Source organism: Heloderma suspectum, chromosome 6, assembly GCF_057233095.1.
Source record: "Heloderma suspectum isolate Gila_16-S chromosome 6, 16-S_ref, whole genome shotgun sequence".
NCBI lineage: Eukaryota > Metazoa > Chordata > Lepidosauria > Squamata > Helodermatidae > Heloderma > Heloderma suspectum.
Window position 1 is genome coordinate 91,543,495 of NC_139463.1, and position 25,587 is coordinate 91,569,081.

General features: G+C 44.6%; 1 protein-coding gene and 1 long non-coding RNA gene across 2 annotated transcripts in view; both read left to right on the forward strand.

The window, feature by feature from the left end:
• The first annotated feature begins 787 nt into the window (after positions 1 to 787).
• LOC146341818 (uncharacterized) lies at positions 788 to 6,779 on the forward strand. Its single transcript, XR_014784125.1, has 3 exons — positions 788 to 1,049; positions 5,393 to 5,519; positions 6,508 to 6,779. It is a non-coding gene; the product is annotated as an uncharacterized LOC146341818 (long non-coding RNA).
• A 10,781-nt stretch (positions 6,780 to 17,560) lies between these two features.
• LOC146341819 (vomeronasal type-2 receptor 26-like) overlaps positions 17,561 to 25,587 on the forward strand; it is a 28,337-nt gene continuing 20,310 nt past the window's right edge. Inside the window, exon 1 of the mRNA XM_084807702.1 lies at positions 17,561 to 17,848. Coding sequence (XP_084663828.1) covers positions 17,561 to 17,848 — 288 coding nt within the window. The remainder of the gene's footprint in view (positions 17,849 to 25,587) is intronic.

The window sequence follows — 25,587 nt, forward strand, 5'->3', positions numbered from 1 at the left end:
GAGGATTCTGCCATGGATCTCAGTGAGGCCAAATGCCAGTGCATTCAGCCGCTGAAATCCATGGCAGAAAAAAGCCCCCCCGCTCCACCATCACATGAAAAGCACGTGAAATGGAGCACTTACCTGGTGCCATTTGTGCTGCTATGCGAATGGCGGCCGCATCTGCGGCCACCATTCACTTCCCCATTTTTGCCGTGATAGGCTATGTAAATACTTATGTAGCCTATCACGGCACAAAAGGGAAGGCAAATGGTGGCTGCCATAGCTCCCACCATGTGCGCCCCTCTTTTTTTGCAGTGATAGGCTACATAAATATTTACATAGCCTATCACGGCAAAAAAACTAGGGGTGCACAAAAGTCACTTACCCGGTCTTGCAGCTTTTTGCGGTGGGGGGGAGGCACTTCACTGCTCTCCCCCTGAAGTTCAGGCCAGGGGGGGAGCCTTCCTGCCTTGCCCGGCCGAAATTCAGGCCGGGGAGGAGGCGCCTTGCATCGCCCGGCCGCGAACTAAAAAGTTTTTTAAAAAAAAAACAACGCCCCCATGATAGGCTACATGACGATTAACGTAGCCTATCATGGCTAGATCTGCAAAGTCAGCCGTGATAGGCTACGTAAATCGTCACGTAGCCTATCATGGGTGATTACGTAGACTACGGCGAAAATAAGGGCAACGCAAATAGCATTGCCCTTATTTTCACCATAGTGTACGTAATCTTTACGTAGACTACAGTGACCAAATAAGGAACATGAATGGCGGCTCCCTATGGGGGCCGCCATTAGCCGTACACGCTTTTTTTTTTTTAAAGTCACCCGTGATAGGCTACGTGATGATTTATGTAGCCTATCACGGCTGACTTTGCAGATCTAGCCGTGATAGGCTACATTAATCGTCACGTAGCCTATCACGGGGGCGTTTTGTTTTGTTTTTTACTTTTATTGGAATGGCGGCGGCGGCAGCCGGTCGAAAGATCAGCTGCCGCCCCTGCCCCTGACGAAGACCTGACGAACCGCTGCCGGGACCCGCCACCAGGAGGGACATTCGGGAAAGGTAAGTCACGTCCTGGGGGGGGTGCGGGGTGTGTGTGGAGAATTTCTCCCCAAAACTTCTTCGGGGGGCCGAACACGTTGGCACTCGGCCCCCCGAAGTTTCGGGGAGAAATTCTCCGCCAACCCTAAAAAAAACAGGAACGTAAATGCTGGCCGCCGTAGCCGCCATTTGTGTCTGCAGGCCCCACATGCCAGAAAATGCACCCAGCTGGCAGCTCTGAGGATTTGCCATGGAGCGGAGCCAGCCAGGTTAGGATTTCAGGGGGAGGTGCGGAGCGCCTCTGCCCCAACATGAATCACCCCTTCGAAAAGGTAAGTGACTTTCGCACATCCCTAACTATACCAGAGCCAACGCCATTCAGTATGGTCCACCAACATTCAGTGAAGCATCTGTACAGGGCTAGGGGAACAGTCATGGAGAGGAGGGAGCCATTTCCTCCAGTCCTGGTAGAACAATGGACCCAAACCATTGACTATGTGTGGATTTTTAAAATTATTCTTATTGCTATTATTATTATTGGGTTGTTGTTGTTGTTCAGTCATTCAGTCGTGTCCAACTCTTCGTGACCCCATGGACCATAGCATGCCAGGCCTTCCTGTCCTGCGTTCTCTCCCGGAGCGTGCTCAAGTTCATATTCATTGCATCGGTGATGCTATCTAGCCATCTCATCCTCTGCCGTCCCCTTCTCCTTTTGCCTTCAGTCTTTCCCAGCATCAGGGTCTTTTCCAGGGAGTTTTCTCTTCGCATTAGGTGGCCAAAATATTGGAGCTTCAGCTTCATTATCTGTCCTTCCAATGAGCACTCAGGGTTGATTTCCTTTAGGATGGACTGATTTGACCTCCTTCCAGTCCAGGGGACTCGTAAGAGTCTTCTCCAGCACCACAGTTCGAAAGCATCAATTCTTCGGCGCTCAGCCTTCCTTATAGTCCAGCTCTCACAGCCATACATTTCTACTGGGAAAACCATAGCTTTGATTAGATGGACCTTTGTCGGCAAGGTGATGTCTCTGCTTCTTACTATGCTGTCTAGGTTGGCCATAGCTTTCCTCCCAAGGAGCAAGCGTCTTTTAATTTCATGGCTACAGTCACCGTCTGCGGTGATCTTGGAGCCCAAGAAAGTAAAATCTGTCACTGCTTCCATTTCTTCCCCTTCTATATGCCAGGAAGTGATAGGGCCAGATGACATGATCTTAGTTTTTTAATGTTGAGTTTCAAACCAGCTTTTGCACTCTCCTCTTTCACCCTCAACAAGAGGCTCTTGAGATCCTCTTCGCTTTCTGCCATTAGGGTGGTATCGTCTGCATATCGGAGGTTGTTGATAATTCTCCCGGCAATCTTAATTCCGACCTCTGATTCATCCAACCCGGCATTTCTCATGATGTACTCTGCATATAAGTTAAATAAGCAGGGTGACAATATGCAGCCTTGTCGTACTCCTTTCCCAATTTTGAACCAATCGGTTGTTCCATCTCTGGTTCTTACTGTTGCTTCTTGACCCTTGTACAGGTTTCTCAGGAGACAGGTAAGGTGGTCTGGTACTCCCATCACTTTAAGAATTTGACACAGTTTGTTGTGATCCACACAATCAAAGGCTTTAGCGTAGTCAATGAAGCAGAAATAGACGTTTTTCTGGAATTCTCTTGCTTTCTCCATGATGTAGTGAATGTTGGCGATTTGATCTCTAGTTCCTCTGCCTCTTCTAAACCCCGCTTGTACTTCCGGTAGTTCTCGGTTCGCATACTGCTGAAGCCTAGCTTGTAGGATTTTGAGCATCACCTTGCTGGCATGTGAAATGAGCGCAATTGTGCGGTAGTTTGAACACTCTTTGGCGTTGCCCTTCTTTGGAATTGGAGTGTAAACTGACCTTTTCCAGTCTTGTGGCCACTGTTGAGTGTTCCAGATTTGTTGGCACATTGAATTCAGCACTTTAACAGCATCATCTTTTAGGATTTTAAATAGCTCGGCAGGAATATTGTCATCTCCGCTAGCTTTGTTGTTACTAATGCTTCCTAAGGCCCACTTGACTTCACGCTCTAGGATGTCCGGCTCAAGTTCAGGGACCGCACTATCATGGCTATCAGGGACATTCAGATCTTTCCTGTATAGTTCTTCTGTGTATTCTTGCCACCTCTTCTGAATCTCATCTGCTTCTGTTAGGTCCCTGCCTTCTTTGTCCTTTATCATGCCCGTCTTTGCACAAAACGTTCCCTTGAGATCTCCAATTTTCTTGAAGAGATCTCTAGTCTTTCCCATTCTGTTGTTTTCCTCGATTTCTTTGCATTGTTCATTTAAGAAGGCCTTCTTGTCTCTCCTTGCTATTCTCTGGAACTCTGCATTCAGTTGGGTATATCTTCCCCTTTCTCCCTTGCTTTTCGCTTCCCTTCTTTCGTGAGCTACTTGTAAAGCCTCATCAGACAGCCACTTGGCTTTCTTGCATTTCTTTTTCTTTGGGACGGATTTCGTTGCTGCCTCCTGAACAATGTTACGGACCTCTGTCCATAGTTCCTCAGGCACTCTGTCTATCAGGTCTAATCCCTGAAATCTATTCCTCACCTCCACTGTATATTCATCAGGGATATGATTTAGGTCATACCTGAACGGTTTAGTGGTTTTCCCGACGTTCTTCAATTTAAGCCGAAATTTTGCAAGAAGCAGCTCATGATCTGAGCCACAGTCAGCTCCAGGTCTTGTTTTTACTGACTGTATGGAGCTTCTCCATCTTTGGCTGCAAAGGACATAATCAATCTGATTTCGATATTGACCATCTGGTGACGTCCATGTGTAGAGTCGCCTCTTGTGCTGTTGGAAAAGAGTGTTTGCTATGATCAGCATGTTCTCTTGGCAAAACTCTATTAGCTTTTGTCCTGCTTCATTTTGTACACCAAGGCCATGCCTGCCTGTTATCCCGGTGATTTCTTGACTTCCTACTTTAGCATTCCAATCCCCTATGATAAAGAGGACATCTTTTTTTGGTGTTAGTTCTAGAAGGTGTTGTAGGTCTTCATAGAACCGATCAACCGCAGCTTCTTCGGCCTCAGTGGTTGGGGCATAGACTTGAATTACTGTGATGTTGAATGGTTTGCCTTGGATTCGTACTGAGATCATTCTATCATTTTTAAGATTCTACCCCAGTACTGCTTTTCCCACCCTTTTGTTGACTATGAGTGCTACTCCATTTCTTCTAAGGGATTCTTGCCCACAATAGTAGATATGATGGTCACCTGAATTAAATTCACCCATGCCTGTCCATTTTAGTTCGCTGATTCCCAAGATGTCGATGTTCAATCTTGCCATCTCATGTTTGACCACCTCCAGCTTACCTTGATTCATTGATCTGACATTCCAGGTTCCTAAACAATATTGTACTTTACAGCATCAGATTTTCTTTTCACCGCCAGACACATCCACAGCTGAGTGTCCTTTCGGGTTTGGCCCAGCCGCTTCACTCTTTCTGGCGCTACTTGGAAATACCCTCTGCTCTTCCCCAGTAGCATATTGGACACCTTCCGACCTGAGGGGCTCATCTTCCGGCGTCATATCTTTTAGCCTTGTGATACGTTCCATGGGGTTTTCTTGGCAAGAATACTGGAGTGGGTTGCCATTTCCTTCTCCAGTGGACCACATTTTGTCAGAACTCTCTGCCATGACCTGTCCGTCTTGGGTGGCCCTGCACGGCATAGCTTATGGCTTCACTGAGTTACGCAAGCCCCTTCGCCACAACAAGGCAGTGATCCATGAAGGGGATTATTATTGGGACTTGATTGCATTTCCTAGGTAATTTAGGGGCAATCAGAGCAATGAAATGGAATAACATTTTAGAAAGTTAATTGCAAGCTCCCGAACAACCAAAGATATAGTTTAGGTTTAGAGAAAAGATAATTTGGGAAGTTTCATTTGCACTGTTAAAATCTTTGCTAAGATCCTGGGTTCATTTGTGTTGAAATTAACCACTGGAAAGGATCCAAAGAAGAGACAAAAATCATATTCATTCTGAACAATGTGACAGAAGCAGAAATTTAGGCGATCTTAAATTTGTTTATATTAGAGAAAGATGCATGCATGGAGTGGTCATAGAACAGAAACGGGGCACACAGGTTCAGGTCGTAATGCATAGAATGGAACATCATTGTCTCAGTTCTTTATTACATAAGCAAAACCCTGCAGTGAAGCAAAACCCTGCAGTGATACACAGGAAAGCACCGTCAGTCCTTCGCATAGCATGTTTTCTCCAGAATCTTGAGGACACTATTTGTTTGTAGCAATATCTTTTTTCTTTAACTGTGGAACCACAAATGACATACCAAACATAATATTCTTTATTTTTGTCTCCTTTTCATGGCACAGACATTGCCTGTTTCAGCATGTAATATAAACTGCTATCCTGGTTATAGCAAGAAAATGAAGGAGGGGGAGCCATTTTGCTGTTATACTTGCAGCCGATGTCCAGAAGGGAAGATTTCAAGCCAAATGGGTGAGAGATCCACAGAGTTATCATATGATCCTAAGGAACTTACAGGATAGATCCATGTAGACATGAGATGAGTCAGACAGCAGGGGACAAGTGCAGGGACCAGGTATTCCTGCCCTTTAAAAAAAAATGAGATATATTTCTGTTTTGCTCAACAAGAAAGACAAATACTGATGTTCCTAAAAATGTGCATTTAAGTATCACGGAGAAAATGTGCGTGAAACAACTATATAACTGCTATATATAAATACAGATGTGGGTTTATTCCAAGAAAAAACCCTACACATTTTAGTCCTGAATCTGGTCCTCCTTTGGGGTCAGATTTAATATATAAATGCCTGCAGAGATATTTGATTGCTTACAAGTTACTCTCCATGCACCTACACTTACCCATAGGCTTTCAGGCCTAAATCCAGATGGAATGTCTGGGACCAGTAAAAACATTCCATGTTGCCCTCATGTTCCATTGCCTCATGAGGCATGTGAGCTTTACTATTTTCCTAGAGAATCCTCCTGTGAGTTGGTCCACATCACTATGTTGCTTATACCTGTAGCTGGCAGGGCGCAATAAAAGTATGCCCTCTTTGAGAATCAAGACTAGATGCTTCATGGGGCAATGCAGGAGCAGGAAAAAAATGGGGCATCTTTGTTGACCAAAGTGTAGGTTCATTGCAAGCAAGCAGCACAACTTGTGACATTGCACAACATCATCGCTGATCATGGGGCACCATAGTTTGGTATTATTAGCCTTAGCTTCCAATTTCCTGGCTTTGTGGAGTTTCACCCAACATGAGATAGGCTTAACCTATCTTAAACCAGTAGGCTTTTTGATCATTGAATTTCCCTGGTTTTTGTAAAAGAAATGTATCATTGCAGTGTTGGCTATCCTACCCTCCAGACAGTGTGTATGAATCTGTTTTAGTTCAAGTTTATTTGTATGATAATGGGATTATAAATATTTAACTAATGGTAATTGCGATTTTATTTCAAGAATCAGGATTCTAACATCTCGGGGAGAAGTTCCACAGATAGTGAAGATGGTCTTCTGCAGAGAGTCACCCTCCACACGTAGAAATCAAGGCGAATGGGGGGGAGGGGGTGCCAGCAAGCTCATCCCTGCTTCCTTTCATCCTGAGTGGAGTTTACAGATGATGAGAATCACTGAATATTGCTAGATTCTCACAGACATCTTAATGAGAGCACATAGAGTGTGAACACACATTCACTGTACCATGAATAAAGTTTATGATAATCTTTCTTTTCACGCAATATTCTTTTATATTTGTGAGAAGACTGGTTCATCATGTGAAGTTTGAGAAAAATAAGTCTAAGCATTTCCTTCTTAGACATGGATGACTGCAAACGACAAGTCCCCAAACAAGGACAATGACTTCTGCATTCCGAAGATAATAACATACTTATCCTGTGAAGAACGTTTGGGGCACATTTCAATCTTCTTTGGTCTTTCCTTTTATTTGATCACTGCTCTTGTGATCACACTTTGTGATACACCTTAAGAAGTTACTATGAAAAGAAACAAAGCTGAATTCAAAGGCTTGCAACACTTTTAGTGAATCGTATACATTTCTATTCTCAGTAAATCACATTGAATTTAATGTGTCACACCCATTAAATTCTAGGGTTGTACAGGATTGCAGCCTACAGCTCATATCTTAGCTAGGGATGGGTGACAAATTCATTTAAGTTCACTTTTCATAGGGATTTGCCCCAAACTGGTAAGATCACATGAAGGAAAGAAAGAACTTGATATTACTACTACTACTACTACTACTACTACTGCTACTGTCAATTATACCCTGCCTTTTTATCAGTACTGGGACACAAGGTGGCTTACAAAAATTAAAACATATACAATTAAAACATATGAAAATATACACAAGTTAAAATATAAATTAAACCACCATACAATTGAAATTATATTAAAACATTAAAACAGTATTTTAAAACAGCATTTTAGCAGCTTACCCCCCGTGTTCCAACTATGTCCCAAAGGTCTGCTGGAACAAGAATGTTTTAGCCGGCCTCCAGAAACACATCAAGGAGGTAGCTATTCTAGCCTCCCTGGGAAGGGGCAGCCACTGAGAAGGCCCTCTCCCTGGTTCCCACCAAACATGCCAGTAACAGTGGTGGGACTGAGAGAAGGGCCTCCCCAGAAGATCTCAGAACATGGGCAGGTTCATAAGGGAGGACATGGTCTTTCAGATAATCTGGACTGGAGCCATATAAGGCTTTATAGGTCATAGCCAGCACTTGAATTGTGCCTGGAAACAGACTGGAAGCCAGTGAAGCCATTTTAACAAGGGAGTTGTATGCTCCCTGTAACCAGCCCCAGTCAACAGTCTGGCAGCAGGTCTTTGAACCAACAGCAGTTTCTGAACACTTTTCATAAGTAGCCCCATGTAGAGCGTGTTGCAGTAATCCAAATGGGATGTAACTAAGGCATGCATCACCGTAGCCAGATCAGACATCTCCAGGAATAGGCACAGTTGGTGCACTAGTTTTAACTGTGCAAAAGCACTCCTGGTCAGTGTTGAAACCTGAGAAACCAGGCTTAGGGCTGAATCCAGGAGCACCCCCAAACTGCGAACCTGAGTCTTCAGGGGGAGTGTAACTCCATCCAACACAGGCAGAATCCTATTCCCTGATCTGCCTTTTGACTGACCAGAAGCACCTCTGTCTTGTCTGGATTAAGTTTCAATTTGTTCTCCCTCATCCAGTCTGTTATGTCAAACACTGGTTCAGGACAGAAAAAGCTTCCTTGGAATCTCTTGGAAAGGAGTAGTAGAGCTGGGTATCATCAGCATATTGGTGGCACCAAACTCCAAAACTCCAGACAAACTCTTCCAGCCATTTCATGTAGATATTAAATAGCATGGGGGTAGGGGTGTATGTGTTCCCCACCGTCTGTTCCGGGGGCGAATCTGTGGGGGGATGGAGGCAATCTGTTCCTCCCCCCCCCAGAATCCTCCAGAGTGGCTCTGCTCCACAAGGATTCCAGGGAGGGGGGAACCAGCTTGGGGGCTGCTTACCTTCCCCCCTGCCAGCCAGAGCCGTTCGCCTCCTCCTTGTCCCTGCCGATTGCCATGCCTTTTCTTTTTTTAAAAAAAAAAGATGATCAGCTGGATGTGCCCATAGACTTAAATGCAAATAAGTCATGAATCTTGCATCTAAGTCTATGTGTCCATAGGCTTATATGCAAGATTCACAGTTCTATTTGTGTCTAAGTCTATGGTCACATCCTGCCCATCACTTTTTTTTTTTTAAAGAAAAGGCATGGCAATCGGCAGGGACAATGCCTTTGGTGCCCCCCCCCCCAGTGGTCACCTTTGAAGCACCACCCAGAGGGTTTATGGGACCTGGTACATGTGTGATATTGGGGGTCCTGTGCTGCTCCTACAAGGACCAACACATATGTACAAAGCCGGGGGCCATATGCAAGAATTCTTATATGTATGGACTATATTTGAGAATTCTTGCCTGCAGCTCCTTCTTGCCCTGGGATCAAGCAGATTGATAGATGTGCTTCATTTTTGCATACATGGGGATATAAGGGAATAAGGGGGGAGGTGCTTCTCCCAAGTACCTCCTCCAAATTCCATACCCCTTCTGCCAGAGCTTCTTTCTGCTTCCTGGGGCTCATTCTCACAGGTCTTCAGGTTGTGGCCTGTGGCTGGTCTTCTCCACTACTCACTCAGCAAGGATTCCTCCCTTCAGACCTGGACTCACACTGTTCCTATGCTTTGCCCTTTGGTAATGGCAACAGAAAAGTACTCTCCAGTGGCACGTTGCCTGGAAATCTGAGGTGGTGTTTACTCACTCACTCACTCACTCCTTGAACTCCTGGCAGGCCTGGAGTTCTTCCTTGACCAGAAGAAGTTGCCTGTTCTGCCACAGAATCTCTCCTGAATGCCTTCCTTGTTCCTTCTTTCCTTGCATCAAACTTTGCAACCAAGGCTACTTGGCCTGCCTGACCAATCTATCTCACTTGCTGCCCAGACATAAAGTCAGATTTTACTGTACCATGATTAGAGATGTCACGGGAGTCCAAGAGGAGGGTGGAATCCAGTGGTCTCCCCCCTTCCTGCACTCAGACCCCTGGACCCCACTCGCGCAGCTGCTGCCACTTTAAGAGACTGGAATCTCATGCAGACCATGAGCATTCAGCAGCTGCCTGTCCCCTTAGCAAGCTGCCATTTTGCAGGAAATGGCAGCTCAGGGTTTTACACAAAAGTAATGGTGCGTACATGGTGCCTTTATGGCTGCCATTTACATAACATTACTTTTCTGTAAAACCCTGAGCGGCCATTTTCCATGAAACGGTGGCTGCCACAGTACCTGTCTCCACCCTCCAACCTGTCATTCTCTCCTGCTTGCAAGGAGAGAATGAGTGGTTGGCAGGTGACTCCTGCCTCTGACACCTGTCCATCCCTTGCAGTCTTCTTGCAAAGAAGGAGACCACAAGGGGTTGACAGGTGGCATGGGCAGGAGTCCCGTCGCCACCAGCCAACCATTCGTTCTCTCCTTGCAAGCAGAAGAGAATGAGGTGTTCCTGGGTGACTATGGGGACTCAGGCAGCCACCATTTTGTGGAAAATGGTGGCTCAGGGTTTTACAGAAAAGTAATATTACATAGTGGGAGCTGTAAAGTTAGCATTTACACAATATTACTTTTCTGTAAAACTCTGGGCTGCCAATTTTTTTTTTTTTTTTTGCCACAATGGCAGCTCACTAAGGATGGGCAGCCCTGTGGTGCTTGCCAGGTACCTACCAAGCTGTCCAGGGGTTCATGTGGCACAGCTAGAGGAAGGTGGTGGCTCAGTGAATTCCTGGAAAAACTTGGTGCAGGTGAGTCTGTCCATCCCTAACCATGATGGGTAGACTCCCTTACAGTCGGGCTTCAGGCCTAGCTAATAAACAAGCCCCTCCCTTCCAGCCTCCCAAGGATATATTTTATTCTGCAGCCTGGTTATGCCTCCAGTTAGTATACTCTGTTTCATATACAACTATGTAAACTATGTACTTCATCATGGTACGGGAGAGGTCCCTTTAAGTCACAATTACACGTTCAAGTTCATTGTCATCTTACACTCTAATATCCCATTTCCTCTTTTCATGAAAACTGTAAACAAAACACCAAGAATTCTGGTTAGCAATGTCATTGGGTCCGGGCAGGGGCTGATGGTACAGTCAGAATATGTGCAAGCCATGATTTGCGCAAAATTTCAGGTATAACTATTCTTGGAAATTGCAACTTGTGCATAATTGCAGCTGTACATAGTGCAAATTGGGCGAAATTGTGAGCATGAACGGTTAAATTGAACCATTTAAGGCCACAATTCTACACAAATTGCTCTATTTACAGCAAATGGTGAATTCCGTAAATAGTTAGACCCACAATTTTGTATTAATCACACTCACGTAATTATTATTTTTATTATTATTTTTAAGTGGAAATGTTCCCGAGTTTTGAGAACTGACCTGGCAAATATGCACCAGGTCGGGGGCATCGTGGGGATCTGTACAGCCAAAAGTAAACAGGATTTCCCAATGACAACTATCCCTAATCTGAGCCCAAGGAGGAGTGTTAAAAGAAAGGGTTGTTTTCCAGTCATTAGTGCCAATTCAACAATAGGCAATATGATATAGACTAAAATCTGGAAGATTGAATCCTCTCTCCTTAACTGACAATTGCATCATCTTCAGTGAGAAACATGGAGGAGACCACCACCCAACCAATAACCTTCTGAAATGCTGCATACAATTTTTGAAAATGTATTTGGGGAACATATAAAGGAATATTATGTAATTCATAAATTCCCCATGGCAAGACATTCATCTTAAGTATGGCTAGATCTGCACTACTGCTCTATAGTGGTATTGAAGAGCACTGATAACTGTTGGGGCACATCACACATTCTATATACTGGGTAGGGATGTATGAAATACGCACCTGGCTCCGCACTGGGGCATCCGCGGTGGGGGCGAGGCGCTTCGTCCCTCCCCCCAAAATCCTCCCCAGCCAGCTCCGCTCTGTGGCGCCTCCATGGAGCCACCAGCCGGGGCCAGCCACAGCCAGACTTCAGGCCACAGCTGGGCTGCTGCAGCCGCAAATGGCAGCCATCATAGCGGCCACCATTTGTGTCCTTGCAAGCAGCCGTGATAGGCTATGTAAATATTTACATAGCCTATCACAGCAAAGAGCAGGGACGCAAATGGCAGCCTCTATGCCATTGGTGTGGCTGCCTTTACCGTGATAGGCTATGTAAATACTTACGTAGCCTATCACGGCAAAGAGCAGGGGCGCAAATGGCATAGTGGCCACCATTTGTGTCCCTTCTCTATGCCTTGATAGGCTACGTAAATACTTACATAGCCTATCACAGCTGCAAGAACGCAAATGGCGGCCACAGCAGCCCGGCCGCAGCTGGCTGGGAGACCAGCCGGAGCAGCTGCCGCATCCGCCCCAGTTAAGTTCTGTCCCGGGGGATTCTGCAGGGTGGCGGGGGGTGGGAGGCCATTCTGCCATGGATTCCAAGGAGGCAGATTCTAAAGAATCCTAGGGATGTATGAAAATACCGCCACGGATCTCGGGGAGGCCGAATGACAGCGCATTCAGTCCCCTGAAATTGGTGGTGGAACAGCCTGCCCCCCCACCCCCCTGGGATGAGACTTACCTTGGGTGGATCTTCCTGGCAGCAGTGGCTGCGGTGGCAGCTGCGGCAGCGGTTCAGCGGTTTACGTAGCCTATCAGGGCTAGGTTTTTTTTAAAAAAGTGATAGGCTACGTAGATCTTTACGTAGCCTATCACGGCTGACTTTAAAAAAACAAAACAACAATGCGCGTACGCAAATGGCGGCGGCCATGGCCGCCACCATTTGCATTCCTTATTTTGGCACGTCTTAGTCTACGTAAACATAGACACTACGCTATTTGCGTTCCCCTTATTTTCGCCGTCTTAGTCTACGTAAATGTTTACATAGACTAAGACGTGCCAAAATAAGGAACGAAAATGGCAGTGGCCATGGCCGCCGCCATTTGCATACGCACGTGTTTTTTTGTTTTAGTCAGCCGTGATAGGCTACGTAAACATTTACGTAAACATTTACGTAGCCTATCACGGCTGACTGCAGGGATGCAAACGGCGGCAGTTACGGCCGGCGCCATTTGCGTCCCTGCTAGCCAGCGGCCAGATGTCCGGCTGCTGGCGGAGCCGGCCGGCGGCTCTGCAGAATCCCTGTGGAGCACAGCCAGCCAGCCAGGATTCCGGGGGGGGGGAGGAATGGAGTGCCTCCCCCCCGGCGAGGATTCCAGGGGGAGGGACGGAACGCCTCCCCCCCAACCATAAACATAATCCGCGAAAGGTAAGTACCTTTCATACATCCCTAAAGTATCTGGCCTCACTGGAATCCATGGCGGAATTCTCTGACAACCTTAATACTGCTATTGTAGTGTTATTTCCTGCTTTTTATTCCACGTTATCTGAAATACCACAGCAAATGTAATTGTGTGTCCTATGAGGGAGAAATGTGCAAGACGGATATCAGCTTCAACATTTCTGGGAATGTATATATGAGCCATCATATGAGTGCTTCTGTACTTTGTACACTGCTGAAGGAATTAATTGGTTCTTTACAGCCAGCTAAGCTTACAATAGCTATTTATACAATCCTTTTGGCATGAAGGAAAGTTGATGTTCATAATGTCATTTTGAATGGTCTAGGAAACACACTCACCCATCCATTTGGGGCATCCGCTGTGGGGGGAAGGTGATCCTTCCCTCCCACCGGAATCCTCCCTGGCCGGCTCCGCTCCGCAATGAGTCCGTGGAGCCGCCGGCCAGGCCCACACGCAGTCAGTCTTCCGTCCACTACTGGGCTGCGGCTGCAAATGGCGTCTGGCGTAGGGGATGCCATTTGTGTCCCTGCCCTTGGCCATGATTGGCTACATAAATATTTATATTTTGTATTATTTTGTTCCGCAGCCCGGCAGCAGATGGCTGCGGAACAAAGATGACTACCCAGAGCAGCCGCTGCCAGGTAGGATCTGTCCCAGGGGGATTTCGGGGGGTGGCAGGGGGATAGTCCGTTCCACCATGGACTTTTTAGAATCCGGCCTCATTGGAGTCTGTGGTGGATTTCTCTGCCATCCCTAGAATGGTCTATACAGTCTATTCAAAGGAAAGTTGCCTTAACTACCACATGTGCTATTTCTGTCAATATAAAATTGATCCCACGCTCGCCCCTCCAGTTTGTGTTTGTTGGTTAGCTGGTTTGTTTTGCTTTTGTTGTTGTTTTTCATGGGTTGCAAGTAAAAATTCTTTTTTAGAGGATTGGAAAGTCTTCCCTTTGCGGTTCCTGGTTTTGTGGAGCATGAGCCAACCTGAGAAAGCTTAAGTCTGGTCTTTAACTTGCAGTTGTCGTTGTTGTTGTTTAATCAATGAATAAAGCTTCCTTCATTAATGAGTAGTCTTCACTAAAGTCTTCAAAACGACAGATATACTTTCTTCAACATTTCACAGAGTAAACAGGCACTCCTGTTTTGAGCAGGCACATTCTTCCCTGCCACCCTATAATTATGACAATGACTATGATTAGTCCTATTCCTTCTTGAGGACCCTTTCATTGCCCTGCGGCCTACAGCAAAATTAAGAATGAAGAGAGTAGGCTGAATCTATTCCCTCTACTGTTCCTACCTGGGGACAAGGATTAGGAAGAGGCAAGGTTGCATCACCCTGATTTCTGATACTTTGGGATTTGTGTTCCAGGCTTAAGAGCAGAATCTCTGTAGAATGGATGGCCAGACTCAGTACCATTTTTGCCTCTAAGGATAGTGGGGTCACACTGAGGGCAGATTTGCATTTAGGATGGTGATATTACTTATTTTGCTGCAAATGCTGCTGGTTCGTGTGGCACACATATCTCATACTGCAAAATGCCGCACTGGTGATCCTCTCACTGTTCTTCACAGGTATTTGCAGCCTGGTGATTACATCATTGGTAGTATTACTTCTCAGATCTTAATGCCAGATGACATTAATGTCTTCAGTCAACACCCTCATGAGCAACTTCTTGGAGACACTATGTAAGAATTTTTTTTTCCCCTTTCAATAATGAATATCTGTCCAGATAGGGCTACTGATTAAGCTGAGCTATAGCAGCAGGTGAACTGATTTCTCCCTGTAGAGTGTACAGGAGGCCACACTTATTCACCCTTACTCTTTTTCTTTACTGTACGTCTGACAAGGAGCAGAGGCAACTGTTTCTCTCCTCACCTGTGAATATAACCAACAATACACTTTTGCAAATATGAAGGATGAATACTTCTATATGATTTTGTTGGGATCAGAGTGATAAAAATTAGGATCTGCTTTCTAAAAAAAAGAAGAATTAGTCCTGTTCGATTTGGTTGTAAGAATTTAACATTCAAAGAAACCTTTTCTATAATAAAGGAAGAAACATTATTACAACATTTCATTTTACTGAGGAAAAGCTTTCTATTATTCACTATTATGCACTATAGAGAGGTGCATTTTTTAAAGTTAACAGCACAATCCTAACCATGTCTATTTGGCAGTAAAACCACCTGATTTCAATGGGACATACTCCCAGTTTGTGTCAGCAGCTAAACCTTCAATTTAACCCTAAATTTAGAATATTTTGTCATTGCCACTGTTCTCTCCGTCACCAGTTGCCCTCGACATGCCAGATGTATGTTTTTTTCCCTAGGAATGAAGCAAGAGATTAATGAAATGTTATTGATGCAACTGATCTTGAAATTGATCTTACACAGAAATACATTTCTATATTGTAATATCCTCATTATAGTTCCCTTTTTGATATATTAAGAACGTTTGCATACCTTACAATTTGGCCATCAAAAGCTACTGCTCATTGTCAGAAGGAAAGTCCTGTTACAAATTTGATTTTAAACCACAATAAAATAATACAGCAAAAGTAACATAAACAAAATCAGTAGAGATGTGTGTGCCCTTAACATTCTGTCATATGAATTAACACCACACCAAACACCACATAAAAATATAAACAAAGCTATGCTGGATCAGACCAAAGGTTCATCTTGTCCATCATTCTGTTCATACAGTGGCCAACCACTTCCCTTTGAGAAAAGCACAAGGAGGAAAGTAGTGCAACAACTCCTTCCAACTTCTCCTCCTAGCAACTGGTATACCTATATATACCATCTATGATACTGGAGGTAGCATATAGCCATCAGGACCAGTAGCCATTGATAGCCTTATCCTCCATATCCTCCTTATCCTCCATAAATCCCCTCTTAAAGCCATCCAAATTGGTGGCCATAACCATACCTTGTGGTGGTGAATTCAATACTCTAACTATGTGCTGTGTGAAGAAATACTTATTTTTATCTGTCCTGAATCTTCCACCAATCGTCTTAATGGGATGACCCGATGTTCTACTATTATGAGTGGAAGAAAAGCATCTCCATATTTACATGCTCCATACCATGCATAATTTGAACACCTCTATCATGTTTCCATTTACTGGTCTTTTCTCTAAGCCAAACAGTCCCCAAATCCTATTCACACCATCACTGTGGGTTAACCCAGTAACAGCCCATGGGTGATTTGAGGGTTCTTTCCCCCTCCATTAAGCCAAGCCACCCAGGTGCAGAGGAGGGTAACTAAAATGATCAAGGGGTTGGAGCAACTCCCCTATGAAGGAAAGTTACAACAGCTGGGATTGTTTAGCTGGAAAAAGGTGAGTAACAGGAGACACGATAGAGGTGTACAAAAGTATGCATGGTGTGGGGAATGTGGATAAGGAAACATTTTTCTCCCTCCCTCATCATACTAGAACCCAGGGTCATCCCATGAAGCTGATTGGTGAGAGATTCAGGACAGATAAAAGGAAGTACTTCTTCACACAGCGCATAGTTATACTATGGAATTTGCTACCACAAAATGTAGTGATGGCCACCAATATGAGTGGCTTTAAAAGGGGCTTAGATAAATTCATGGAGGATATGTCTATCAATGGCTACTAATCCTGATGGCTATGTACTACCCCTGGTATCAGAGGCAGTATGCTCATGTGCACCAGTTGCTGGGGAACATGGGCGGCAGTGTGCTGATGCACTCATATCCTGCTTGTGGGTTCCCAATCAACAGTTGGTTGGTCACTGTGTGAACAGAATGCTGGACTAGATGGACCCTTGTTCTGATCCAGTATGGCTCTTTTTATGTTCTTATGATCAATGACATGACAAGCCACCCCTGGGTGGGTAAATAGGCAAATGCTTCCTGGCTTAAAGACACCACAGAGTCTTGTCTGAACCACAGTGATCATGCGAGCTAACCTTTCATCATAGGGGAGTTGCTGCAGCACCTGATCATTTCGGTTGCTCCTTTTTGCAGTTTGTTTTTCTAATTTGGCAATCCCCTTTTTAGATGCGGTGACCAGGGCTGTACATTGTATTCAATGTGTGGTTGTATCATAATATGTATAAAGGCAGTATGATATTGGCTGTTTTATTTTACATTACATTCCTAATTCTGCCAAACATGGAATTTGCCTTTTTTCATAGCAGCCACACACTGGATCAACATTTCCATTAAGCTGCCCACCATGACCCCAAGATCTCTTTCTTGGTCAGCCACTGCTAGCTCTGATCCTATCAGCTTATAGGTCAGGTTGAGATTTTTTTGCATCGTTGTGCGTCACTTTATACTTCCTTACATTGAATCACTTTTGCCAATTGGTTGCCTGATCTTTTTGGAGCTATTCACAACAGATTCATTAGGATATTTTTGTTTTAAATACCCTTAATAAGTTGGTTTCCATAAGCAGATGTATTTATTTTGGTACATACATTTCTAAACACATTAACTAAGATAGTGTGGTGAGTGGCACCTTCTGAACCAGAAGCTTTGGGTGGATCACAACTCTGTAACAGATGCTCCTGGTGGAGCACAGCTCTGTAGAGATGGTTTTGCTAAGAGCAAAGTTTTACTCTAATATAACATACAAATCTCATTGTAGTGTAATGGCTAAGAACTACCAGCATGCCTTAGCTTTGGTATATGCTGTGAAAGAGATCAATGAAAACCACCAGATCTTACCCAACGCCACCTTGGGCTTCCACATTTATGAAAGCTATTCTGTTGCACACTGGACCTACCATAGCACAATGGAACTTCTCTCAACACACAGCAGATTTATCCCAAACTATAAGTGTGGCATCCAGAACAAACTGATGGCTGTCATTGGGTCTCTTTACTCTGCAACCTCCCTCCACATGGCAAACATCTTGGGCACCTACAAAGTTCCACAGGTAGGATGTGTGGGTGTGAGCATGGGCAGTGCTAAGTGATTTGGACTTACTGTTTCTTTCCTGACAGGTGTGACTTTCTGCTATTGACACAGAAAAGGGCATTTTTGAGATAAATATGCAGACATGCACATGAGGCATAAGCAAAGTTACTTCTCTAGAGAATTTAGCAGAGGTTTATGACAAAAAGTATGATGCGTATGAGTGGCTCAAACATATTTCTTTTTCAATATGTTTAGGGCAATTGCATTCCATGTTAGTGCAAATTACATTTGAATAGTTAAAATAGGCCTAGCGTAGTTACAAACGCAGAAATTAGTAGTATGCGAATTACTAGTAAAACAGTCAGGTATGATGTGTCTCCTTCCCCAGAATGCTGTCAAATAGCTAAAACTACATGAATGACTTCTCAGACTTTAGACTAGTGAGAAGCAGTCAGTTGCCCATAGGAGAGTTTTGATGCTTAGTTATCCTCTTATAAATCAGAAAAGGGCAAATCGCTGAAAGCTAGACAGTTCAGGCTTATATGCATACCCTGATGCAATAGCTCACTGGATAAACAAAGTTTAAGCAGCTAATGCCTAGTTGACAGGCCTAATTTCCATGAACATGTCTATTTTGCAGGTTATGGGTGTCTCCTGCATTCATATATAGTTATTCTATTTTCATGTATAACCCCTCTTTATTTATCCCAAGTTTTTGTTTGTTTTCATTTTGGAGAGTAGTTCAAGTAGAGCTCAGGGTTTTAAAGAATATTCTGGCTTGTTGTTTTTTATGTTTGTTTGTTTTTCATTGTATTGTATTAGACATTGCTTTAAGGGCCCTGCTGTGCAGAAAAGTGGCATGTAAATACTCCCAATAATCCATCCATCCATCAATCAATGTAGTAGGTTCAGTGGGTGTTATGCTGAAGTTAGAATGCATGAGATTGCCTCCATGATTACTCATTTTGGGTTGGAAAAGAGCTAAGTCAACAACTCTTCTTTTACCAGGGGCTATTTACGAGGAGTGAATTGTGATATTATGCAAAGTTAGTCCTACATAAAGTAGACCCATTGAAATAAATGAGACTTGAGTTAATCATGAATAACTGAAGTCCCATTCATTTCAATTGGTCTACTCTATGAAGGATTAACATTGGATACTCCCCTTAATCTTGTGCTTTGCCACAGATTTCATCTACATTGTTTTACAGTTTTCGTTTAATTTGATGGAAAAGAAATTGCTTTGGGGGAAAAAAGAATCCAAGGAGATTGAACATCGTATTAAAATGTCCTTGGGTTAGGTGCATGATTTCTTCACTTACTCTAGTTACAGGGCAGAAGGGAGCTGCAGAGCGATTCTGAGACATATAACAGGAAAACAAAAAAAACAGGGCTGTGCACAGACCCCCCAATCTGCTTCACATGCCACTTTGGATCCTCTGAAGTGACCCCTATCCTCCTCGGATCAATTTGGACCACCTCTGCTTTGACTTGGATCTGAATCCGAAGTGAGATTCGGATCTCTGGATCTCCTGTTTTTGGTGTTTTCCCATTGACTTGCATGGGAAAACACAAACGGTCATAACGTTTTTTAGTTTTCATGATACAGGCATGACATCTGGGGACCTCTCCACCCCCCACCCCTGGAGAGAAGGCCACCTGCAACATTTCAGACACTTTGGCCCAGTGTGTTTGTGCCACGTGGAGTTAAACTCTAATGTTTTCTACAGAAACTCTCAAAGCAAAGGGCTGTAACTTCTCCCTGTTTCCACACATGCACATGATGACTTGGCATCTCCCAGCCCCCCTTGAGGGCATTGTACCCCCTAAAGACCAGGCAGTTGGCCCACTGGCTTGTGTGCTAGACTCAGGTTGAATTTGATATCTCCAGAAACTCAGACCAAACTCAGAAAGGAAAGTGTGTTGAAGCAGAGGTCACTATCCCTAATCTCTGCTGCAGGTTTCTTTGACATGCAAAACAACCCTCATTCAGAAGAACCACTGGCTCAGCCTCTCTATGGCTGAATACACACATTACCTCCAGGCAGGCTGGAAGAAGGTTTTTGTTTTTGTTTTAATCTGCTTTGGTTTATTTCTAACACATACTAAATGAGTATTTTGAATGTATCTTGAATTAACATGGCCAGCGTCCAGAAGAGCCACTGAGTTTTGAAAGCGGTCACTGCCTACCCAGAACGGCCACTGATTCTTGCATGCTGGAAACCTCCTCCTGGTGGACCCATTCTTCCCCCACCCCATCTCCTCCATGGTGGCCTGCCTAAGTCTCTTGAGAGTGAGAGACAGAGAGCTTGCAGGAGTTCCGGCAGCCCTACCAGCCTTATGCTTGCCCCTGCTGCCGGCTCACTGGGACGTGTGGGCGTCTTCCCTGAGCAAGACTGATTGGTGCTGCCCCCTGAAGTGCAGGAGCAGGCCGCTGGTGCTGCAGTGCCCTGGCTGTTTCCCCTGCTCAGAGATGCCTTGCAGGGGCAGCACACAGTAGTTCTGGGATCGGCTCCCAACTCAAAGTGGTCCCACACGATGCTGCCCTGATGTTTTGGGCAAGGAGAAAATGCTTCCAACACACCCTGGAAGATCTCCTCCTCTTCGCCCTCCACCACGCTGAGGACATCAGACACCTCTGAGCTAATGTCCATCAGCAGGCTCCCATCTTCCATGAGAGAAGGAGATGCTGCTCTGCCTTGGGCAAGAGTGTGACTATTGTACCTGCCCATGCCCATCTCCTTGAACAGTGACCTCTGAGCACTGCAACTGGCCTCCGCGCTCTGCTGCCCTACTGCATCAGGACGCACTATCTGGACAGACAACTTGCCTAATGGTGCTGCTACTGACAGCAGCACCTAGCCCACCTCTGCCAACACCCCAAAGATGCCTCATATTGCACTGGATTTCTTTGCCACACAGTGGAGTGTGATTGGAATAAGAAGGTAATTAATATAAATACTATGTGTCTCATTCTATTTCAACACAGTCTTGAAATTTGGATGTATAGTGTTGGTGGAACAACAACCTAGGATGTGCGCACACATTCTTAAAGCACACACACACACACACACACACACACGGACACAGACACACAAGAGCTAAAGAAAAGCAGAACTACCTAATCAAATGATGGGTGTCTTTAATGTATTGTTTTATATGTCATATTCTTTTATGGAAGGCAGGGTAACTTCAAGAAGTACAGGATGACAGCTCAGGCAATAAGATAAAAGCCAAGAGAAAGTGAACAATATTTTTTTTAAAAAAACCTTCTTTAATTTCTGTTTGGGGAGGATCAACACAGAGAAGACACAGACAGTTAACTTCAGCATGGGGGGCAGTTGAACCAAGCACTACACACATAGGCTGCTATAATATGCCTTTCCGTAAGAATTCAGAAAGCATAAAAAAAACACACTAAATGCTTGAATATGACTTAAAGGGGGGGGACATGCCCAGAAGTCAATGTTTGCTTTTAAAAATCAAAATAAGACTGGGTTTTTAAAAATCTAAAAGAGACAGAGTTGACAGACAAAACCAACAAGGAAATGGAGTGAAGAAAGCAGAAGTGAGGGTCGACCTTAAACAACAAACATAGCCTTTTCTGGAGTCCAAGAGACATAAACAAACACAAGAATGGTTGGGGTGGGGGAGTGTAGCAGCAACACACAAGGAAAAACTATGTTTATTTGAAAAAATATGGAAAGCAGAGATGAATATATCTAATCAAATAAGAAATGAGTCGGAGGTAGAAAGAAATAGGAGAAGGCAGCTGGAAAGGGTGTTGCAAAGACACAGTCCCAAAGGGGATGGATGAGCAAGGAGCAAGGGAAGTATCCCACTGCTGGTACTTGGAAACCAAGCTGTTTCCTTTTAATTTAAATACTGGGGAAAGCTTAATGACAATCAAAGACAAAGAAATAGAAGGAACAACTCCAAAGAATGCACGTGTGCATGCACATGCACACGATCGTCTATCCATACACCAGCCTTCTCCCGAAGACATAGTTAGTGCAATAACCAAATGCAATCTGTTCCCGAAGTATATATATCCCCTTCCTCCACCACTCTCTCTGATTGGAGACTCCTGGCATCAGTTCTGGCCAAGAGTTCCTATTTGCTAAAGCACACCCCCTCCTCCTCCTGCACTTGCCTCCCCACCTCCCCCTGCCTCCCCACATCTCCTCACCTTCCCCCTTCCTCCTCCATCTTCCCTCCTTCCTCCTCCTCCTTCCCCTCCATGTGAGCTTTCAGAAGTTGATAACATTTTGGAGACAGCCTGTCTGGGCTGCTCAAGCATTAAGTAGAGCTCCGAATATACGAGATGGAGGAGGTGCTTCGGGGGGGGGGCACTTCACCCCAGGGCACCTTGGTACTGCTCTGACCCACCTCGTATCACAAAGATTTTGCTCCGAATAAGCCCACTTCACCTCATTATTCGGGCTTCGTGACAAGGTGATGGACAGCTCAGAAAACAAACAAACAAAAAACATCCCAACCAAAAACCCGCACCCCCAGCCAACACTCAGTAGTAAGGTAAGCTAAAAAACACAGCCAAAATAAATTCAAATGATCTTATTAAGCACTCTGAGAATAAAGCAGAAAAATGGAAACCTCTTTCATGGGAGAATGAAACTGTTGCGGAACTGGAGGACCAAATTTAGGAGGGCCCATGGCTCATTGTGACAGAGCACATGCTTCGCATGCACAAAGTCTCAGGTTTGATCCCCAACAACTCCAGGTAGGGATGGACAGGCACCCCCCATCCAGGTTATCCAGGTCCCAGTCCAGACCCAGACCCTGATTGTACACCGCCGGACACATGTTTGAGCTCCCAGTTGCTTGCTGAGCCACCCAAACTCACCTGGGACCTGTTCTCCAGCACTGTGACTGCCATTTTGCCAAAAAACATGAGGATCGCAAATATACGCACATCTAGCTGTGCCGTGAATCACCCAGATACACATGATGGGTGATTCATGGCATGATTTTGCGTAAAGCTTGATGTGTGCATATTCACAATTGCCAATTTTTTTTCACAAAATGGTGATTACAGCTCTGGAGGACAGTCTGCCGTCCCTACTGCTGGTCCCAAGAACTCCATCTTCCCAAACTGTAGTTAAGACTGAAAGACATAGGGAAAGTGTGGGTGCATGGGTAGGGAGTTGTAAGGAAGCCTGTTTTGTGACATTGCATAGCATCATCACTGATCACAGGACACATCCCTTAAGACAGCAACATTAACTTCAAATTTCCTGTATTTGTTGAGCTTGAGCCAACATGAGATACCCTTAACTCCAGTTAGGGATGTTGGAGAATTCCACCATGGATCTCAGTGAGGCTGAATGCCAGTGCATTCAGCCCCCTGAAATCCGTGGCGGAATGAAGCCCCCCGCCCCACCACCCCATGAAAGGTGCGTTAAACGAACCACTTACCTGGTGCTGTTTGCGCTGCTTTGCGAATGGCGGCCGCATCTGCGGCCGCCATTCACTTCGTCATTATTGCCGTGATAGGCTATGTGAATACTTACAGAGCCTATCACAGCTAATGTAGGGATGCCATATGCATCCCTGCAGAGGCTGTGACAGGCTACGTAAATATTTACATAGCCTATCATGGAGAAAAAGGGAACGCAAATGGCAGCCGCCATAGTCACCGCCATTTGCGTTCCTATTTTTTTGCCGTGATAGGCTATGTAAATATTTATGTAGCCTATCACTGCAAAACACAGGGGCACAAGCGGCAGCCGCTACGCCATTTGCGCCCCTGTCTTTCACCGTGATAGGCTACGTAAATATTTACGTAGCCTATCACGGCAAAAAAACAGGAACGCAAATGGCGGTGACTATGGCGGCTGCCATTTGCGTTCCCTTTTTCGCCATGATAGGCTATGTAAATATTTACGTAGCCTATCACAGCCTCTGCAGGGATGCATATGGCATCCCTACGTTAGCTGTGATAGGCTCTGTAAGGGACAGAGCACCTCCCTCCCACCGCGGATGTCCCTGGATGAAACCAGGTAAGTGTTTCATACATCCCTAACTCCAGTCTTTTCAAACAGCGAGTCTTATTTTGTTTGTTTGTTTGTTTGTTTGAATCATTGATACATACAATTTTTTTTAAAAAAAATCCTGGCTGTAACGACTTGAAATTTTGGAGTGGTGAACAGAAAGTTTTCACTGCCCTAAAGATCAGGAGGATCAAAAGTATAAATATTTCATTTTGAAAATATTTACTTCTCATTCCCTCCTTTCACTCCAAGCCACCCATTTCCTCTCTCCATAGTTTACATATGGCTGTGTTCCACTAATGAATGATAAAACTGAAAGTTCTTCCATCTACCAAATGATCCCAAATGAAGCCTTTGAACATACAGGGATTCTCCACCTACTATTGCACTTCGGATGGACCTGGGTTGGGGTCATTGCCAAAAATGATGAGAATGGAGATAACTTTGTGAAGTCTGTAAGTGCAATGTTCCTCCAGAGTCACATCTGTTTTGCCTTCATAGAAAGAATTCAGGAAATTTACATCAATGAGCTTGATCAAGTGTGGGTTTCGCTGAAAGAAATTCATAATGTTTCGATGCAAAGCAATGCCAATGCAGTGATTGTCTATGAAGAAGATATATCAAATTTCAGATGGTTGCTTTATCTACCAGAAATGGGATTGGATATAATGAAGCCTGAAGGGAAAGTATGGATCCTGACAGTACAGCTGGAGCTCATATCATTCCATTATCAAAAGGATTGGGATATACAAACCATGCATGGTGCTCTGGCCTTCACCAGTCACTCAAAAGAAGTGTCAGGATTCCAACATTTTCTTCAGACCAGAAACCATCTGGGGACCAAAGAAGATGGTTTCATCAGGGCCTTCTGGGAACAGACATTCGACTGTGACATTCCAAATCAACTGATGGGCACAACGGCTGAGAGAACCTGTACTGGGGAGGAGAAGCTTGGGAGCCTTCCTGGGGCTTTTTTTGAAATGAGCATGACTGGCTACAGCTACAACATCTACAATGCTGTCCATGCTGTGGCCCATGCTTTACATGCCATGCAGTCAAGCAGACCCAAACAGAGAGGAATGGTGAACCTTCAGGATCAGCAGCCATGGCAGGTAATGGCCTCAGCAGGCAAATATGCAAGATCAGCATATTTATTGGGGTAGTAACAGGATCTACCATTTCCTGTATATCCTTCTAGATCCTTTCTTTACTAAGGAATAAGGAAAGAGATCCTGGATAAAATGTCATCTTTGAATCCAAAATATACATTATATATGTCTAGCAGCTGAGTCTTTCCCCCTATTTTTACTCTAGAGTAGATAGAGAAGCCTGAAATATAACCCAATCCCCATTTGCTGGGGAACTAATTAAAATAAAGAAGAACATGGGGAACTTGCTTGTGGGTTTCCTGTGTGGAGCTGGTTGGTCACTGTTTGAGTAGAAAGCTGGATGAGATGGACCCTTGGTCTGATCCAGTATGGCTCTTTTTATGTTCTGATGTTGTTCTTATGAGTACTGTTGCCAGGTGGAGTAGACCGGGCTGGGCTAGTTAAATCCATTGTAATTCAACTTCCAAAAAATGTCATTTTTGAGGGCCAAAACAGTCATTACTTTAAATATATGTCTAGGAGTTATGTCTCTCCTCCCCCCCCCCGTTTTTTTTTTTTTTTACTCTACAGTAAGTGTGGGGTCTCCAGTCAAGATCAGGACCCTAGTGTGGTGAGCTGGGGGCATTTAAAATCTGGAT